The 21,385-nt window shown below is 31.1% G+C and overlaps 1 protein-coding gene across 1 annotated transcript in view; it reads right to left on the bottom strand.

The window, feature by feature from the left end:
* LOC123718780 (gamma-aminobutyric acid receptor subunit beta-like) overlaps window positions 1–21,098 on the bottom strand; it is a 32,102-nt gene extending 11,004 nt beyond the window's left edge. Inside the window, exon 1 of the mRNA XM_045675568.1 lies at window positions 20,993–21,098. Within this exon, the coding sequence (XP_045531524.1) occupies window positions 20,993–21,078 (86 nt within the window). The 5' untranslated portion in view covers window positions 21,079–21,098. The remainder of the gene's footprint in view (window positions 1–20,992) is intronic.
* Window positions 21,099–21,385: the final 287 nt, after the last annotated feature.

Here is a 21,385-nt window from a genome sequence, read left to right as displayed (position 1 = left end):
CAGATATTCTGAAATGGAGTAATGCGATAACTGTGGTTGGAATTATAACGCCAAGCTGCTTCAACATCTAAAGCCGGCTATCTCGTTACAATCCGCTTCCACTCTACTTTAAATAATATTGAAAGCTTAATTAATATACTAATATTGAACATTTTATGGACTGATTTATGAGATAACGAAGGTTTTTTAATCGCCATTTTCGTTTTATTATTTCACTTTACACCGGCGTGAAATCGATTTAGTACAATTAAGTGGTATACATATGCATTGCCTTTATTACTTTTAAATCTGCGGTTTTTATAATAAATAATGGAACCAGGAAATAGCCTTCATAAAATGACAACTGTAAACCAACTATCGCGTCTCAATAAAACCCAACAGTTCCACAATATCTATATACGTAAAGCTTTATGCAGTTATATGAATGGGACCGTCTTAGACCGGTACGGCTACCAGCTTGCGTCTATCATAAAGGTTCCCATCCTATCGCACTGTGACCCGATTTACTGCAGACAAACGATAACAGTGTTGTCCTAGTGGTTTTAGGGTGCAACGTTCACACTTGAGGACATAGGTTAGATCCCCGGCTGACCCTATGGAAGGAAACCATCGAAAGAAAACAAGCTTGCTTTACAGAATGTTTATTAACGCAAAAATCTGAGGCAGGGCATTAGAAAGTTGTAGTGCCACTGGTTAACAATGACGTTTCCTAAGTCCCAATAAAATTATATTCTTCTTCATCGTAGTCTTCATAACTAAAGGTTGCAAATCCCTAAACGAAACGTTGCTCTTGCTGCCTCCATTCCACTCTATCCTCAGCCTGTCTCAGGCATTAGGGATGTTAAGTGTTCGACCTCGACTCCTGGCATCACTTATTCAGTTCTCTCTTGGCAATATGGCGAAAGTAGCTAAACACTCATTTATAAATGAAATATGTTGAAAGTCTTGCGGTGATGTTTAATAAATATTAAATATTAAATAAAATATTAAAGATAACAAAGTTCTGACGAGCCTGCTCTTGGTAGTATTTGATACGGTTCTGTTTTGCCACATTGTGGTCAGTTTGCTCATTTGCCTGTCACAAAAATTTTAATAAAAAGCCGTAAAATACTGTTTATTGAATTTTGTATACAATCTTGTTATGATGACCCTGTAGTCAATTAGGCAAACCAAATGCAAGTGCAAAATAAAAGACAACTTGAAGCATCGTAAAAAACACATTGTTCTCTATTATTACATACACAGTTACTATATGACAAAAGGCCTATGAAATAATTTACTCAAAACGTAATAGTAATTAATTTTTCTACAAGTATCTTTAGGTTATTATAACTTCCGCATATTAATAATTAATATTCCTGACTACTTTACTGTTCGACCTTTTTACATATTTTATACAAATACTTCTCGTAGGGACCTGTAATTCGGAAAACACATATTTTTTAGTCAACTATTTAGCCAATTTGTTATTTTATAAACTTTGTTTGTCCCATACAATAAAAATATATGGGAGCAAATCAGGCACTAATGTAAAAAATTCTAAGATATATTAGTCCTGCCTTCAAGCGATCTTAAATAAAACAACACTAATTTACATCCAAATAAACGGTGTCAAATGCACGGTTTTTTTGCGAACAAAAAATCATAAGGAGAATAATCAAAGGGGCGTCAAAGTGGAGTGGTTCTCAATAGGTACCCTTATGAAGTACCATAGATAGCTCTTTTCATTCTACTTAGACGGTTTTAAAATGCTTTCTTACCCATAACATTAGCCTCTAACGACCCTTATTGAAATTTGAGGAAATATTTTCATGATTGGATCGCCGCCCCATTCACGTAATTATTTTAATAAAATAATTTTGAATTAATTCTTAGTTATGATATATGGTCATAAAACTTTTATATTAGTAGATATTAAAACTATAGAATACACGCTTCCTTTTTCATTAGTATTCTTTTGGATTATGTGTTTTTCTGTTTAAATTATGCTTTGTTTAAAAAAAATACAGTGCTCCCGGTCTGTAGATATTATCTATTACTTTAATAATTTTGTATGAATGAGTCTTTGAAGTCCTTCTTTTTCCATAGAAAGTAAGACAGATGGCAAAGATAAAACCACGTTTTGACGTATTTGGACGAAAAGTCGAATGACAATAATGTTCAGTAAATTTTCATCTCAACTAAGGTACTTAATTTCAATACTATCTCCCAAAGAGGACATAGCCATTCATTTACAAAAAGCAACGTAAGATCATAATGACGAAAAATGAGCTATTTAGACTTTTAGGCAAAGAGCTTTTAAATCCACACAGACTTAATCGTATAGTCGGAAATGGCTTTGAAAAACGTATTTTGCATTCAGTAAGATGTAAATGTATGAAATCCGATTTTTACATTCAGATTTAATGGACACTGGGAGATGTTTAGCAGAGTAATCAATATTTGTTTTTATTTTAATTTGTATACATATGTTTATAAAATCACATACTAATAAGTTCTCTATATCTTATACACAATAGGAGATAATTAATTAAATTTGAATTAAACAAACACAGCAAACTGAGCGTTTTTAAGGCAGCTTTTGCACCACCACTGTGTGGAACCAGCTGCCCACTGAAGTATTTCCTTTCTATACTCGCACTCGCGAGATAATTCCCTTATAAAGTTTTGTTTATGTATTTCTTACACCTATGACTGTCATAGTCCATCCGATATTGACTTATATAACCTTACTTTTGAGAAACGTTAACATTTTAACATCGTTATAGTTACGTTCGCAATATTTTTATTTATATAATTTTTTTCACATTGTATGAAGATGTCAGATGCTAATTTGCTATTTGATAATTTTTTTACCAGGCTGCCTTCATAAGTAAATACTTTACGCCGTTGTTTATAATATAACAATCATAAAACGACCTATAACTGGGCTATGTTGTTGGCTTTTGGATAACTTACTATTAATTTTACTAATCTAATAAAAGATTCGATTCATTGGTCTCGACGTGTTACTATCATTATCACACATATGTTATATTTCGTGCATGTTGGTTCGTATATATGGGTCGGTCATTTGTATATCTGTCATTAGTGCTAATAGTAATAGTTTCGCATTATACCTAGTCCAGCGATTAAACTCTATTACAAATAAAAATGCATTTTTTTAGGGAAGTAATGTCTTAATAAAAGTCTCAGCTAAAAGTAGAAACATATTTTTCAGATTTTATACAGGCCTTAAGTGACTCAATGTCGCCGTAACCTTTAGAACAGGCCATGTCCTCTAAAGCTGACCATAATTTAAAGTCTAAAGGGTTGAGGTCTGGGCTAGATGAGAGTCTTCAACCCTTTAAAGTCCGGAAAGTTGATTTCAAGCCATTCTTGCCTCGTGATCAGGCCAGCAACAGAGTCCTACTGGAAAGTCCCAGGTATATTTTTAAAAAGTGTATTGCTCAGAGTTTTCACAACATCATCAAAAATCTTGATACATTTTGGCTGAAGTTTTCTGAATAAATAAATAATTCGACGAATTCTGGCTTTAAGAGCAAGTTCACACACGCGTCCGCCCCAATTTTTTCTGGTTTTTCGACAGAAGTGTTGTTGTATCTATTGATAGCACGCTATACGAACCCACGACTGATACCAAGCCTTTGAAGTGACTAGAATATGACCAAAGGCTCCATACCCACTTTGTACAAGGCGAACAATGCAATCCTAATTTATTTAACATCCAATTCCATATGCTAATTTGATAATTAACTCGAAAAAATATGTGAAATGGCTCGAAAACTAAAGAAGTTTTAAAAGTAATATTCGTGTCCCCAATTCAAAATAATATAAAAGCAGGAAAAGCGTTTTCATTTTGAACTTAATGCCAGACTTGTTACAGCACTAAGTTTTTTCGGAAAATCAAACGTTTTAAATAAATAATCATAATTTGTGAATGTTCGCATTTTAATCAATTTTAAAACGACGGTGATAAATCTAATACAGCTTCGTGTTTAAATTATACTTTCGAAATATCAAAGCCACGATATCACAAAGTTAATTAAATTCAAAAGCTATAAACATCGGCACTCGTCCCATAAATAGTCAAAAGACAATTGCCAACGGAATAGTTACAGTAACTATTCGAATTCATGCCGGCTATTGCAAATTCCGAATTGTTTGGTTAAAAATGAAGCGGGCCTTCGTAATGTGGAATTTAACTCTACGTTATTTCTATTTAATGAAAGTAACTATTTTTATTGCATTCAAAAATAAATAGCGTTAACTGTAATTTCTCTCGGATCAAAAGTGATTTAAATTTCCAATGTGGATAAATTTAAGGATCGCCACTTACATTGATCACGAATATTGTTTGAAAACGTCAAATTAAAAACAGTTTTTGTAATAATGAAATCATGCGAAACGCTTAATAGGATAGTAACTCTCCTATGTCAAAAGTTAATACCTTTTTCGCATTAAAAGGCATACTTAGCGGTAAGCCTCTGAACCTTACTGTAAGATTTGCCTCCAACAGGGACTTTCTTTGACTTGTGTTGTTCATTGCGCACATAATACGATCTTTCGCTATAAATTCCGGGTAAAGAAGAAGAATAAGAAATGCACGCAAGCTGGAATTCCTATTTAGTTACCTAGGCTAATTGAAAGTATATTATACACGTCAACTTTGTCAAGAATAGAATGGACTGTTTCAAGTGACCTACGATACAAAGGCTAAATGGATTATGCTAAATAGAAAATAAATTAATAATATACTCGAAGCTAAAACTGTTTCTCAGTATCTGAATTTTAAACAGTTGCATTACCATACCAAAGTTTTAGGCCACGTGAGTAATATGTGAATTTGTATGGTATTTATAATACTTTTAATTACTATATAATCATCATAAAATGTACCCATTGAATATAATAAACTAAATAAATCACAACACAAACTTCAGGCCGCACACACGCTGGGATCCCAAGATATTTATTTATTATATAAATTTTTATGCACGGTGTTTTCGTTCTGTGTACTAGATTTTTCCCGTACACAGCCGTAAAAATAACCAATTTTTAGAACCAGTTACAAACCAAACAAGTTCCATAGGAGAAACATTTTGTATATTGAGATTGTTAGTAGATAACGTTACTATTAGAGTGTTCGGTTTTAACAAAAGAGTATCGACTCGATGAATTAGGAAATACGTTTGAATCAGTTATGGACATAATCCAGTCATGTATTCTTTCGTTTACATAGAAAATTGTTCTTCTGATGATAAATGTCGTTTTTCCTATCTTCACATAGTTGGTGACAATAGGTTTTCATTTATAACCTGTCACTTTGTCAATGGTTGATTTGATAATTTTTGCCACAAGTTTTTACCAATTATCAATAGAGAGAGTTGTATATGTTACATGCAATTTTAATTTGAAAAAATATAGTATAGGAATGCAGAAGCAGCCTTCTTTGTAGTAAAAATATTTTTGAACATAGCGGTATATATACATCATAGTTATAATTATTTCCCAAAGAGCAAAATTATGTAATACAGTTCGTTATAACGACAAATTAGCTTTGCAAAGTTCAATCCACAGTATAATTTATATTAAAAACATTGTTTACGCAAAACAAGTAGGTGTTATACAATCAATTAACTTTTCTGAATAAACAAATGAAAACTCAGAAAAAATAATTTGTACATAATTTTCTTGGAGATTGGAAAAATTATAATTAAACTTGATGGTCGCAAAGTTTTCGCTACTTAGCTTGCTTGAAAATGCGATAAAAATCGCTTGTATCAACTACAGAAGCCAATAGTGTAATCTAGTCAATTACAAATTAATCAGATGATGTTATTTGAATCAAAAATGTATTTAAGTGTTACCTTCACCGTTAACTTATAACATTATAATATATTAGCTTTCTTCTAAATAGTATATTATATGCAAGTTGTAGATATGTGCCGTGTTTGTATAACCCCCTAATGTTTTTTTTAACAATTCTTAGTTAGATATAATAACAACACGGCCGGGTTCAAACGTACAAACTCATTGATTAGGCTCATACTATTAATATCCAATAAATCATTTATAATTTAATTTTGAAATAAATTAACGTGTAACTAATTGGAGATCACATTGTTCTCTTGTTATTTGAACCAAAAGCCCGATAATTTGCTATCTACTTTATAATTAATATTCCCAAATGCCTATCAATATTCTTACTGAATAATTTGTGTGAAATTATGAATTTAATATTAGTATCGTGATTTAGTCAAGGTAACCATGATACAATTTGCTTGGTTATTTGCTATTAATTTGTTATTAAATTTATGTATGCGGTTCGACTTCGACGAAATTTTATTTATTTTCGGCTACAGCCTTTATAATTTTCGCATATTTATTTTTTATTTTATTGCACTATACGCCATAATCTCCGTGGATAAGTAAACAATTTGATTTTTCATTAAAAAAATCACCAACTTGTTTTAAATATATATCAAAGATGAACTCACGCAAATGTAAAACGTCTTAAATCATATTGACAATTTACATGAGTGATATAAAATGGTCCGAGTCCACGCCGTAACTCTTCCAATAGAAAATATAAAAGGCTGTCAACCTGTATTCAATGAACATTCTAAAGCGAAATATTTTCTCTATTTCTGATTCAATGTTAATAGTATTAAATTTTATTGATCACACGTTTGAGGCCATATAAATGTTTTGTTTCATTATCGAAACTAAATCCACTTGTAAATACTAGTACAATCTTTAAATAAAACATTTCTGTTAGTAACATTTCAAACGTTTTATATGAGTTTCTTTTTTAAATTATATTTATTTTGATCTAAAATGATTTGTACAGCTAAACAACTACATTTCATTCATTCATTGGCTTTTATTTCGACGAGTAGTTGGTGAGGGAGGATGTTCTTAATATTTTCGTATATATGTATATACGTATATTTTCGTATCTATATGCTTAGGAAAATTCTGACATGTCCAGATAAACCGTAATACGTAGCGGTTTTGGGTCAAGATTTGGTGTCAATTGAATGGGGTGAAGGTTTCAATCCAAACAACCCAAAAACAAGATGGCTGCCATAATTAGCTAAAATCGCCGTTTGTGGTTCTTTGTGACCGAAGATATCTTCTATTCGGTGCAGCACATCGGCATGACCAATCCTACTAAGCCATGGGTAATTTGGTCCCTAACACCATACACCGCCATGTCGTAGCCGGCCTGCTGTTCAGCACAATTAAAGTTAATAATTATAAAATATAAGTTATTATTTTGAGGTTCAACTTTTATAGCTTTTTGGTCTCTTTCACAAACTACACATATATTTTTTTCAATTATTGAAATATTTTTAAACTGTATATTTATTTACCGGTTGTAACAAGAAAATAACATTGTCATTCTAACCTATCCAAAATAATATCAACTTATTTAGTTATTTTTCGCATCATTCGTATGCCGGTTACTTCGTCATTTAATTTTTTTTTTTCGTAAGACACACGCGTAAACCACTAGAACCCTACTCCTCATGTTACTGGATTATGCTACGCTATTTGTGTTATTCAATGTTTAATTTGTAAAGAATTTAAAATTTTGAAGCTGTCCCAACATATATACATATATGTTACAATCAATGCGTGGAAGCCCGTGATAATTAATTTGAATACTTAGTACCTTTTGGCTCTGCGGCGTTGTATTTAATTTGAGACGCAGTTACTACGAAACGTGACCATAGTGCTACGAGTGGCTACGAAACTAATTATAGAAATAGCGTTGATTGCTGACCCAAGTCATTCCAATTTTAAGTCATCTCTATTTAGAACAGAGAACATAAAAAAATCATAATCCTGCAATTATGAAACTAGGTGAAGTAGCCTGAATTTTTTACGATGCAAAACGAGATTTTCTCAAAGCGAGCGTGTTGGCCCGTAAGATGAACAATCGACATCACCCGGGGCTATCGCGCCGGCGTAACGACCTCTCATATGCTCCCCCACCCCAACCTTATAGTTATTTCACAATTCACCACGTGCTCTTACGTAATACTAAAATTACCGAAATTCTGTTTGGTTATCTACTGATTTATTTTAATTAGCGAAAGGTCTGAGTCAGGGATTTAAATTGTACAAATTAAAAATATAATTTACTGGTGTGAATTATAAATAAAGACCTGTCGTACAAAAGTTTCTTTTGACTTTGGCTTTGCTACGTGAAACAAAATGTTCGCTATACATTCCATATAATTATTAAAAAATCCCTTTGGTAGTTTCAATTATAAATACATAACATATCATATTTTATGTAGCCTTACTCATTTTATATTATTATCTGTTTAATTAATTTCACGTTTTACTTTAGGTTATATAACGATTTCGTCTTAAATATTGACTCTATAAATCCATGAAATAAATATTTTTGTATATTTCGATTCAAAACAATTCGACTGTGTAGCGAGGTACTGGGTGTATCGAGATATTTCGAAATAAAATTGATATTTGTTGTTATTAATCATATTATTTGAAGTAAGATTAACATTGTACCATAAAAACCACATTGTATAGAAAATAAATGCATACAAAAAAGTGCATACATTTCGTACACTACATATCATTTGGACTTAAACGCAATAGTTCTATTTGGCCTGGTTCTATTACAAAATGGCACCCAGCCAGGTGACTTTACAGATGTGTGCCAGCTACTGTTATTTGATAACAGCATCAATTAATCACAGCCCTTTTTGTTGTTGAAAAACGGCAATCTGCTGTGAATAGTTAATCTTTAGTAAATTTATAATTAGCTGTACAGAGATAATGTTGAATAGAAAACCAAGGAAGTTGTTAATCGTTCAAAAACAATTGTTACTCGGTACGTTTACGTTTTTCTATAAGTGTAGAAGTTTATATTAAAGATTATCTTGAAGTGTATCCTTAAACCTATAAATATTTATTCTACATGAATTTTAAATAGACGATGCCAAGCCCAGTAATGAGTCAAAAATGTAAATTAAAATATTGATTGAAACCTCTGATTGACATCTCCTTCGATTGGGTTACCTTTGTTGTAATCAACAAATTCTATCGTACAATAAAATATACTATAAGCGTTAATGGAATTGTTACCTCTTACTTACTTTAAAAAAGGATTGTTCAGTTGTTCTATACAAGTTGGCATCTATTTATACGTCAACTCTTGAATTGGCCAACAATTGAACTTGACTCCCATTTGACTTATATATTTAATCGTATTTTGCTCATTTTTCCATTGCCATTTAAGTTTTCACTTTATAGTCTAGACAGAATACGAGGAATTTATCCAGATCAATTGCAATCTAAACAGATGTACAATTGAACGCGGAACGTCTAGACCTGAGATAGACGAGATCGATCGAACTTACGCAATAAATCCTGTATTCGGAATTAGTTCACTCAATAACTAAACAAAACCATCCTGACCTACATAGATATTATTGTGTAGATTAATCTATATGATGATTATACTATAATGTTGTTTGCTTAGCACACCAACTACATATTACAAATAATACTTCTTAAAAGATATTATTGCGATGTCATAATTCATCACGATTGTTGGAAGATAAAATATATGTATTTACAAATAATTTATAAAATAATAATTATTTAATTTATATATAATTAATGTTATTTTATTATTAATTATCTTTATACAAATAATAGCAGAATGGCTTCGTATGTTTCCAATAGCGTATAGTCAACATCTAGTTCTTAGGCCTCTATCTTTTATGCATGGCATGTGATAAAATTCGGTCTGGTTCTCTCAACCCACTTGAAACAAATAACTTTTTTAGTATAATTTGCGGTACGGCCCCAAATCGATATACCACGCGTCACGCTCGTTGCGGACCCGCTGACCAAGGGTCGAACTTTTTTTGGGAAATATATTCCTAATCTCTTAGAAGAACGACCCAAATATTAGCAATTAACTTACAACATCTAATTATTCACGGTGGGGATTTTAATAAACTGTTTAATTAACGCTACTGATTAAACAAAATCTAATACAAAAATGTATATTTTTATCTGGCGCAAGAAGAAATCGGTGTTTCTCAGATAAAGAAATTGTGATTAATATTTAAGATCTGTTAAAATTTTTCATAAACAATATATTTGCGGCATTCAAAATTACACACATATTATAAAAAAAACATTCAAGGAAATGTCAAATCCCATCCATATTTTATTACCAAAAACCACACACAAATACATACTGTCCATAAAAAGCGAAAAAGATTTATAGACAAACCAATACATATTTACGTCATACAGGTATTCCGAAATTGGTTATCTGTGTAATAACAACTTTTCTATCCGAGGCAAAGTTCACAACAGTTCAACTTAGGCTCCTCCAGCTCCTCTCTGTTACTGACAGGTGGGTGGCTAGGTAACTAATAGAACCAACACTGGCACTTAAAAAGATACTGGCTTTGGAGCCCTCGGGATAGTAAAGAACTCTATTGGGGCAAAGGCATACAGCCACTTCAAGTAGGCTGTTATTTCCAGCCACAATTATGTTTAAGCCAAAGCCTATTAAGATGCCAAACTATGTTAATATTCTTCATACATTTCAGATCATTATCGCTTAAATACAAATATTTAAATTTATCAGTTTAATCGTGATCAACATTTATGTGTTCAAATACAAATTTCCTTTACAATAGAGGACAATATTGGCAATAGAGTTGTTAGGGGAATAATGAACGAGTTTGAAGGTAATTGAGTGATCAGCGATTGTTGCGAAATTCCTGGAACACCGCACATAGAATAACGCAATTACACCTGTAGTTATGAGCGTTTAAATTTTAGCTTTCAAACTTGATAAATATTTTACAATCTACTGAAATATAATACTAATTCAAATCAAATTAAATTATATAATTTCACTATTTTTAAATAAGCAATGATAAGTTGAAAATTATTTGGACTTAAATACCACAACTTTATTACACCTGTATGAAACATTATATTACTTTTAAAGCGTTTTAAGTGTTTATAAGTAAAATAATGTTTGCTCACGTTTATTTAATTTCAAAGTGCGGAAGTGAAAACGACAGAGAATTCAAGCTTATTGTTTTATGTGTTAATGCAATAAAAATTGTCTGAGTTACACAGCTTTAGTCGCTATTTATCTAGTAGCCGTCTGAGGGAATACGCTTTTTTAATTATTATATTTACGATGCTATCTAAATTAATCAATAAGAAGTGTACCCTTAGCTTGCGGTTTGAGTTTTATATCTATGCAGTTAGCACTTGCACGCATGGTTCAGAATAATAGGTGAAGAAGACAAGAAAAAGATATTGATAAGTGTAATTCTGAGATCATTATAGAGGCAGAATACATATTGACATACTGATTCTAAGAATCTTGAGAATATCATCATGATGATGATGATGATGACCACCCATGTTGCTTGAGCGTACTTCGTTCTCCTATTGTGATATTAGTAATTGAGCCTGTTATATATACATTTCCTATTAAAATTGAAAAATGTTCACGTAAAAGCTCTTTGCACTTGCAAATTCTTTTGTGAGCTTCTGTTATGATACGTAAGTTTTATAAGATACTTAAAGTTATTCGCTTACTTAATACTACACACAATATCAAAATACTATTCGTTAAAAAGAAATATGGTTTCTACCGATAAAAATATTTAACTGAATTTGTTGCGAAGTTAAACCCGAATTTTTTATTAGACTAATTATGGGTTTTTCTACCATGCCACGTTATTTATAAATCAGATAAAATCCCTATTTAACGCTTATACGTATAATACTAACACTAATACCAATGACCGCCAGGTCGACACAGCCACGGCTTATCTAGACTTGTATTCAGGAGGTATTATACTCGAGTGTGATCGTAAAGGCATTTTTCATTCCATAACTCTCACGCTATGATGTGTTGGATATCTAAAACGATCTTAATACCACAACAGCAGCCCCAGAGTAAGATGTTTATCCAAGGCGGCGTCTATTCTAACACCGCTAACTTTCAAACTTATTACTTCCATTGAGATATTAAAGAAGGTTTTTTTTTCAGCCCCATCCGGGATTCTTTAACCTGTAGTTACGTCAAGCCACTAGCCGAATGGGGTAAGTCCTTTACAAAATATGCTTAATGTAAACTTCTCGGTAAAGTTAAAAACGTGTGCTTGACTCTATTTTGTTATTTATCAAAATCGCGACTACCTCTCTCTACATAGCATATAATAATAACTCTCTCTGTCTTTGGCCAATTATACTAGCTCTAAGTCAGAGGATTGTCCAATATTACTATATATCTAATATATCACATTTATATTATTTATTATATTATTATTATTTATTATATTTAGAACCATATAACGGCCTGGACCATGGCAAATGGAACATCGCTAACAGACAATTAAAGTTAATAAGAGAATGGTTAATTGATTCCCAAGTTGATAGCTAGTGATTTATAGATACATTTTTATTTCTCTCATCGCCGAATAACATTGTCCCATACAACCACGTGGTGAAAGGCGAGACTCATCGATCTCGTAGTTTTGACAGAATAACCGGTAGACAATCCAATTCTTTTATCATCCACAATTATGAGTGACGTAATTCCTTATAAAATGATTTTATGGCTTAGCTATTTCAATTCTCTAGCCATTTACCATTTTAAAATAAAGTCTACAACTTGTAATACGGCTATTTCTTACACAAAAACCAAACGTTACTGTACATCGACGGCAAAATAAAATCACACATATCAATTAATTTATTAATTGCATTACGAAATAAGCTAAAAATATCCGAAATATTTACAAACAAGATGGATTTATTGGCGACCAGCAAATATGCGTTCAATTTTTACAAAATACTGTAGAAACACGTACTTTGACGTTTATTACACAACTTTGAACACACCGCCGTGAAACAAAAAGTATGTAAGCGTTTTCCACGGAAAATTTTTCATTGGAGCAATGCTCGTTCAATTCTGCGGAGTTTTTAATGCACCCCTCAAATATTGATTTAGGTTCTTAAAGCATCAATCTCACGGATTATCTTGTTTTGTTTTTGCACTTAACACACTACCGGTTTTAAATAAAATTTATTCAATGTAGTCGATCATTTTGTTCGTTTATAATGTGTATCGGTAAGAGAAACAAATTATATTTAGAAGAATACTTAACCAACGACCACTGCCAATAACTTCTGACTTTTTGATGATATATTTAGTTCTGAAAAAGTAATCTAAATGATTGTTATATCATGTGCAAGATCGCAAATAGTAGCAAATATATTGTATTGCTTGCAACGGCTTCATACCCTCTTTGTGCAAGGCGATCACTGCAATCCTAATTTCTTTAACGCCCCATTCCATATTGTAATTTGTTAACACGAAAAAATATGTGAAATTGTGCAAAATCGAAAGATGTTGTTAAAATAATATTCGTGTTCCAAATTCAAAATAACTAAAAAACGCATTTTAATTTGTAACAGAACGTATGCTTGGTTGTAATTTTGACTGAACTAAAGTATTAAACTGCCTCTTTTCATAACAATGTTATTAATTAATTATTTGACAAAAAGAGAAAGATTTTTTTAACAACCGAATTAATGTGTTAATCTGTGGACACATTCTTGATGCTTAATTGAAAACATATTTCGTACAAACTCGTAGTAACTCTTATTGTTTTGGGACTGCTTCGTTATTCTAGTAAGACTAAAATAAACATAATATTTATAACTCACACAGTTATATTGGTACCAAACGGTTTATCCAACATAAGCTGTTTCCAGTTATTTCGTTTTTGAATTACATAAATATGAAATTTCTATATTCGGGCAAATTGTTACAAACCCGTAAAGGGCTAAGGGGTTAAGGGCGTTTCATCAAATTAGTAAATTGCTATATGTTTGTCATTTCAATAAGCCTTTAATCTTTTGTTTTCGAAAACATACTATAATAAGCCTCAATTATTTTATAACTTGAATAATAAGGATAAGATAGTAAATTATCTAACTAGAACTTTTTGATTTCATAAGTTATTGATTCCTAGGCCTAAACTACTGAGGGTGTATTTATTTATTACAATATGTTTGAAAAAACTAAGAACCATTAATAGGGCGGAGCTTTTATAACAAAAAGCTTTATTATTTAATATTAAACTACAGCTACGGTTAAAACAAAATTATTTTACGTATAATTAATGGAGGCAAAACCTTCTCAGAATCTTAATTATTTGCGCCATATTAAAACGATTACCCTATCAGCCCATCAAATAATTAACATTGTATAAATATTGACTACATGTCATAATTCAGAAAATTGTTCCAACATTTCTTGGGTTTCTTAAATATTTTTACTTTGATTACTTTCGCTATTTTTAGCTTGATTTTTGATTGAGTAGCTGTTTGTAAACAATGTGGGAAGACAAATTTATTTTCCAAGTATTCAAGTTGTTTTTATTTATAATTCCAATGAAAGATCATGTTCATTCTGTTGTATTGCGTAAAAATTTGTGGTAGCAATTTAAAACCTGAATATGAAGCTTTTAATCGTTCGTCAGCTGATATTATTAATTAAAGATGGTCAAACGGAATGTGTACACGACACGTTCTGACACCAGCGTGCGATTGCACTGGATACTTGATTGATCACAATCGAACGAAATATGTGTTAAAAAAACAATTTTCCTAGCCTATGTTATATAAGCTCTCATGTCTGAGGTGGTTCGATCCTCGGATTTGCACCAATGGTTTTTCTTACTTTTTTTCTATGTGCGCATTTAACATTAGCTCGAACGGTAATATAAAATAAGGAAAATAATAAGGAAAATATCGTGAAGAAACCGGCTTGCCTTAGACCCAACAAGTCGATGGCGTGCATCAGGCACAGTAGGCTGATCACCTACTTGCCTATAAGATTAAAACAATGATCATGAAAGGGATACAGAAATCTGAGGCCCAGACCTAAAAAGGTTATAACACGACTGATTTATTATTGGATATATAAGCTACTGTTAAAATTTATGATGACAGCCACTTTAGAACTTAACGTCAATTGTAAATTTAAAACTTTATTGAAATTGGATTTCCTGTACCGACATTTTGACATAAAATGCTTTAAACTTCAAACTGTAATGTGTCTTTAAAGCCTGCTGGAATTTAAAAGGTCCCTTTGTTAATTATAATTACCGATATTAATAAAAATAATATAAGTAATACATATTTTAAAAATATTTTGATAACGTTGATATATACAATATACTACAGACAAAAAATATGAAGTCAAAGTAACAATGATTTTAAAAAATGGCATCTGGTATTACTTCAACATTCGCATTTCAATTATATTATTATCCCAAAATATTGTGAATTTATTAAATACAACGTCATACAAGCGGTCGATCAAAAGGCTACCTGGCCGCTAGGCGAATAATTATAATGATCGTATTTTGTCAAGTACCTGATTAAATGAATAACTTCGTTACTATGGCATCAATTTCATTGTAAACTGCTGACTATAATAATTAAATTACAAGTCCATGAGTACTATTGACTAAAGTCAGGCATCCGAACATTAAATAATGGCAAAACTAGTTACATATAATCAATAAAGGCCGGGTAATTACGGTCGCACTCAATCAAACATGTTTGATCAATCTATCATTATTAATAAACGCTATCTAGAATCTGATGGTGGCGCAGTCAACATTAAGCTTGATGATAACAACGTATTGGTTGATATTTTCGGGAACATATTTCAATACCATGAGCAGTATCTGCTCATTACTTAACATTTTGTATTGTATATTTTCATATGAAAGATTACAGTCGCGCGCGTGAACATTTAAAATTGATACTTTAGACTCTCGACGAAAACAATACGATTTATTGCTACTACATGACATCATCTCAAATAAAATTATTTGGACCACACTTCCAGTAAAACTTCCCTTACTTGTTTACTTTTAATAATTGCCTACCAGACTCGTAAACGCTCTTTGATTCATGTTCTTCACATCAACACTAACTATGCAAAAATACTCAGTTTTGTATAGCACATCCCGGACATACAACGACCAATATTTAAGCCTTGACTTGTTTATGCTATCGTGGAATATTCACGTACTTACCCTCAATTTTACCCCGTCACACAACACATGCAAATTAGGTATCTCTTGGTTAAATGTATTGAATATTTTTTATAGTTTGTTACCTTTTGTAAATTTTTGAACCTTTTTGTAGGTAAATATTATGTATTTAATATCTGGCTATATTTGTTTAAGTTGTCCTGTCTTAACTATGAATATTAATATAGAATTCGTATAATTAACTAAAAATGTTATGCTATACAACATTCTTTGTTTGTTTTTCTGACACGAGAACAGACGACATATAACTAGCCATGTGAAAAACATGGATTTTCAAGATTAATTTCACAAACAATTAGCGACTGTAATTATTTTATATGTATCTTATCAATATAATAACTCTGATCGAAGGATTTATTTTAAACGATATTCATTTTTCTTACATCCACTTTGAAGATATTTGCAGCACGCATTCTGTCAATGTTATGTCAAACGCCATAAGGTTACATGAAAAAAGTTTGAATTGTTAGCACTGACAATAAAATTTGCTATCGTAACAAAAGTATTCATAAATTTTCTAATTTTGCGCGTAATTTTCTTAATTATTTCTTTCATTTCAAATAGGTTCTTATTTCTGAAGAAAACAAACACGTGATTCCGTGACCAAGGAAAATAGGGATTCATTTATATATATATATATATAGATTTTTGTCAGTGGTAGGATTACAAATTAATAAACATGAACTGTCATTTTATTTTCTGCAGTGATTTTCTAAAATATATATTTTGTCCACTTTGTAAAACAATAGAAACGGAATAACATTCCGATTTGAATACACAGTATTTATGTACATAGGACATAACCGTCTATTAAAGCGAAAAATTATCACTTATATCGATACCAGTTCAAGGATCGAAATTATAGTTTCATCGATTGCTGCATAGTAACCCTGTAGGTTTTTATCAATTTAGTGGTTCCATCAGGTAAAATTGAAATGCAAACGGTCCATATTGGTTTATTAAAGCGGTTTTGCGGGCAATTTTTAAACGTGAAGCTTATTTCACCTATGTATTATTTGTTTAGTAAGCTATATAACGATCGGCAATATTTGCGATAGCCGTTGGTTATATTTCGATTCGATATATTTAAGTAAATATTTTCAATTTTAAAAAGGGAGTTTAACAGTTTTATATGTATTAATATTTTTTGGAGTCGGATGGTGTTAGCTGTCCTAAATTTAATAAATGTTGGCTTAAAATTTCTAGAAATTTCAAAGTTAAATTAAGATGATCTTATGATGTTTCGAATATACAGTATTAAATTTACGAAATAGTATTAGTGTCATCCATAATGGTTGTGTTTTTGCGACATATTCACCTTTTACATAAACAAAGTGTTACAATTATCTTTCATTACTGAACGGTAAATTGTATTTTAAACAGCTTCGTTAAATCTTTTTACATTTTATGATACAAAGGCTTGATGTAAATAAATTATTTATTCAATCAGCCGCCGATGTATTTGAATTAATGTGATATTCGTACAGACTAAAATTAGCGGGCTTTATTACCTTTAAACGGATATTTTAATGATGAAGTAATTAATTATTTTTTTGGAACTTATTAATAATTGTTAGTGAATAAAGTATTATATCGTCTCTTATTGGCACGAATCTTTCGGTTAAAGTGGTCCAATAAGACTGATTTCTTCTTAATGATTAAGTAATTATATTTTTAAACTAAAAAAAATAGTTATAGACTGACTCTATGGCATACTTCTACTATTATACTACCCGTGTGGGTGAACTTATATATCATCTTTTTTGATCGCCTAATCTTTACTATACCACGAACTTTTCGACAAAAAACAAAAGATATATGAAAAATTCCCAATTCTACGTGGACATCATTTAAAAATAAAAATAATTATTCACAGATATACTCAAATACGTCCATGTTTAGAAATGATGCGTGTCCCATTAGTTAACAGCTAAGGAAGCCATATACAGTGGGGTTTAGCTTGGAATTGAGTCTATATAACTTTTGTAAATCTTAAGTATCCGTTAATTTTAATGAACGGTTCTAACTATTTGCGTTGAGGTGCTGTGAAAGCGATATTAGTGTATAATTGTATTGTAGTGTATCAATGCATGGCTTGTATAACCATGGTCAATTAGTTTCAAATGTTAGCTTTGAAACCAATTGAGCGTGTCCTTCCATTATTGATATTAGATCAATTGATTATCATCATAATTAGTGTTTTTTTATTCATACAACTAAAGTCTAAGAAATTTCTTCGTTATGAATACATACAAAATTTGGTAAAAAAGGTTAGAATTAAGATAGCATACATTTTAGAATATTTGTGACATTGTGATAAATAGATTCATTGTATCATTAGAACGTTGTATATAAATAGCATTAATAATCCTATTTCTGACGTAGTTTCTGTTAAATAGGTTACTGTGAAGTTAATCTAGGTTTCTAGTCCATTATCGTGTTTACAACGGTTTTGCGTAATTCACCACGTTTTCAAAACAAGAAGCTCTAGACGGAGTGGCTAGACGTAACTGTGTACTTTTGCTATTAAACTAATCTTCTCATGCTTCATTAACTTATGAAAAGCGAAAGTCGATGTATTTATTGAATTGTATGTTTATAAGATAAATTAAGATCGCGAGTTACCAAGAGACATTTACTGTTTATTATAATTCGATTCATAGACGATTTAGATTGATATTATTTTATGCTCAAAAATAAGGTTTAGGAGTGATTTTAAAATTGGAAAATTATTATTTCTGCATAAGCGACAATTACGATGAAGGTTGTTTAGATCGACTAGATACAAAACAGAATATAGGTGATAAGAGGCAAAGGAAAAAAGTTGGAACGAGATACGATTTTTTTTATATTTAGCTCAGAATTGAATATTGATGTTGGTTCGCTTTTGCTCTCGGTACTAAGGTTAAGACTCAATCAAGTATTACTTTCTTGTATGTAAAAAAACGTTTTGAACTTCGACATACGAGAGTGCATATACCAAATGTAATGGTTGGATACAATTTTTCATTTCATTTCTAAATATTTTTTTAATTGTATTGTAAAAATTGTGAGGATACCGGTTGTCCTTAGATCTACAAGGTAGATACAAAAAAGTTTAAATTAAGAAGTTAAGATGCAAAGCGCTAAGTATAACTTTCGTGTGAGTCAAAAACGTTTTGAATTACGACTTACGGGAGTGCACTTGTCAAATCTAATTAGTTTAATGCTTGTTTTAGAATTATGCAAGCGTTAGCAGTTAGTTAAACTTTTATTTAGTTATAATTGTTTATTTTTTTAATATTGTTTACTATTTTTTTTAATTTATCCGCATTAAAACCAGTCTTACTGGTGTCATCAAGATTGCAATTTAATTTTGAACTCTTATTAGGGACTTTCAATAGATTTCTCTTTTTAAGACGATAGACTTCAACGGAATACAAATTATGTTGTTAATATTTACTATAATTTTGGTGCTATAATATTGTTTATTATTTATTAGTGTATGTATGCAACGTTTATATCGAATGAGTCCCTTTTGCTGATCACGATTGTTTTTTAGTTAATAATGAAATAAATTCGCGTTTAAATCCATTAATGAAATATAATTTCAATCTTCTGTTCGCCCAAGCTCAGCCTTATTCTTTAAATACAATTAATTTAAAGTGTGTGACATAAACAATTTTGATTTATTATAACTACAAAAATCATGCTATCTTATATATATCAAACAATGAATTACTGTGGGTTTGGCTTATGATCTTCTAATATTTGTGGAAGTTCAGGGAAGGATTAAACGATGAGAAACATAAAAAAATAAGAGAAGAAACATGCAGAAAACAACAGATGAACCTTCCAATAAAACTGTTCCTAAAAGTATTTAACGATTTTGTCTTTTTATAAATAAAAAATTGGCACTTGGTTGTCATATATTTATTATTTATTTAGAAATTAGGAGGAAGGAATTTAGAAATTTTTGGTCTGTTTTTAACATTTTATATTATTTTTTAACACAAATATATAAGTAGGTGTCAAGAAGTTTGCCGGGTCTTCTAGTTTTTTAATAGATTTCGTATGACTTAGATTAACTTAAATTTTTTATCGTTTTTTTGTTGTAGCTTATTTATAAGTCAAGTGCTCGGACACAAGTGATAAAAAGAATACACTAAGATTCAGGAAATACGCCTGTTTATATTTTACTTTAAATTTCTATTGATACATCTTGAACTGGGTTTATTTTTTAAGTACTTCTTTTTTAGTTGTAAAAAAATCAACTTCCTACTTAAAGAGTTTGAAGTTTATTGAAATGTTTATGTTATCGGAACACAGCAGTTAATGTTATTTTTTCCCTGCATATCACACTTAATTTTCATTACGTTAATGAGTAATAGACAATATTGAACTTTGAAAATAAAATAAAGTTAACAATATATTTTCTTCACTTAAAATATTAATTAATTGTTGTAGTTGGGATATTAGGATCTTTTTATCATCCATCCTGAAGTTAATACTCCCAATTTTATTTTTCAAAGCCGATAATAAAAGTTAGTGGCGTAAAATAATAATATAATGTTTATTAAAAGTTTTTATTTAAATATTAGAATAATAAAAAATACATTTCTTATTTTAATTAATTATTAAAATAAAAAAATACTTTTAAAAAAGTTTGCGAAGCCGGATTAAAAATTATAAAAAACCAGAAAATTAAATTTGATTTTAATGTTTGCACGCACGCTATGGTTTCGCGATGCGGTGATCGATGCGGGATGGTGCGGGTTCGGTGCGCATCAATGATGACTTAAATGATGCTGATCATGACCTCATGATGATGTGAGAATACTCACGCGGCTTGGTCGGCATGTGGTAACCATGCTATAGCGAGCGAAAATACGACCGCGAGAAATCGCATGTTACGCGGACGAGACGTCATTCCGCCGCGTGCCAGCGGCGCTGCTGGCAGCAACCGCTCTCCAGTTTGCCAGCGGACTGATGCGATCTTTCGACTTCTGTAGCAGCATTTACTCGCGCCTGCGCTCGCGTGCCTATCGACCGCAAACCCGGGCGTTTTCTTTCGCAATGTTGGTGTTCAAATCCTCAACACTTATCGAGCGACAAGCACTAAACGCTTCATCTTGACGCTGCGACGCACCGACTTTTCGCAACCGCTCATGTTTTATTAACATGTTACTTTCTATTTCACCGATATACATTTGTACGCACTCCGATAAAAATTAATT

Source organism: Pieris brassicae, chromosome Z (genome assembly GCF_905147105.1).
Source record: "Pieris brassicae chromosome Z, ilPieBrab1.1, whole genome shotgun sequence".
In the NCBI taxonomy this organism is placed as follows: domain Eukaryota; kingdom Metazoa; phylum Arthropoda; class Insecta; order Lepidoptera; family Pieridae; genus Pieris; species Pieris brassicae.
This window is presented reverse-complemented; position numbering and strand designations above follow the sequence as displayed.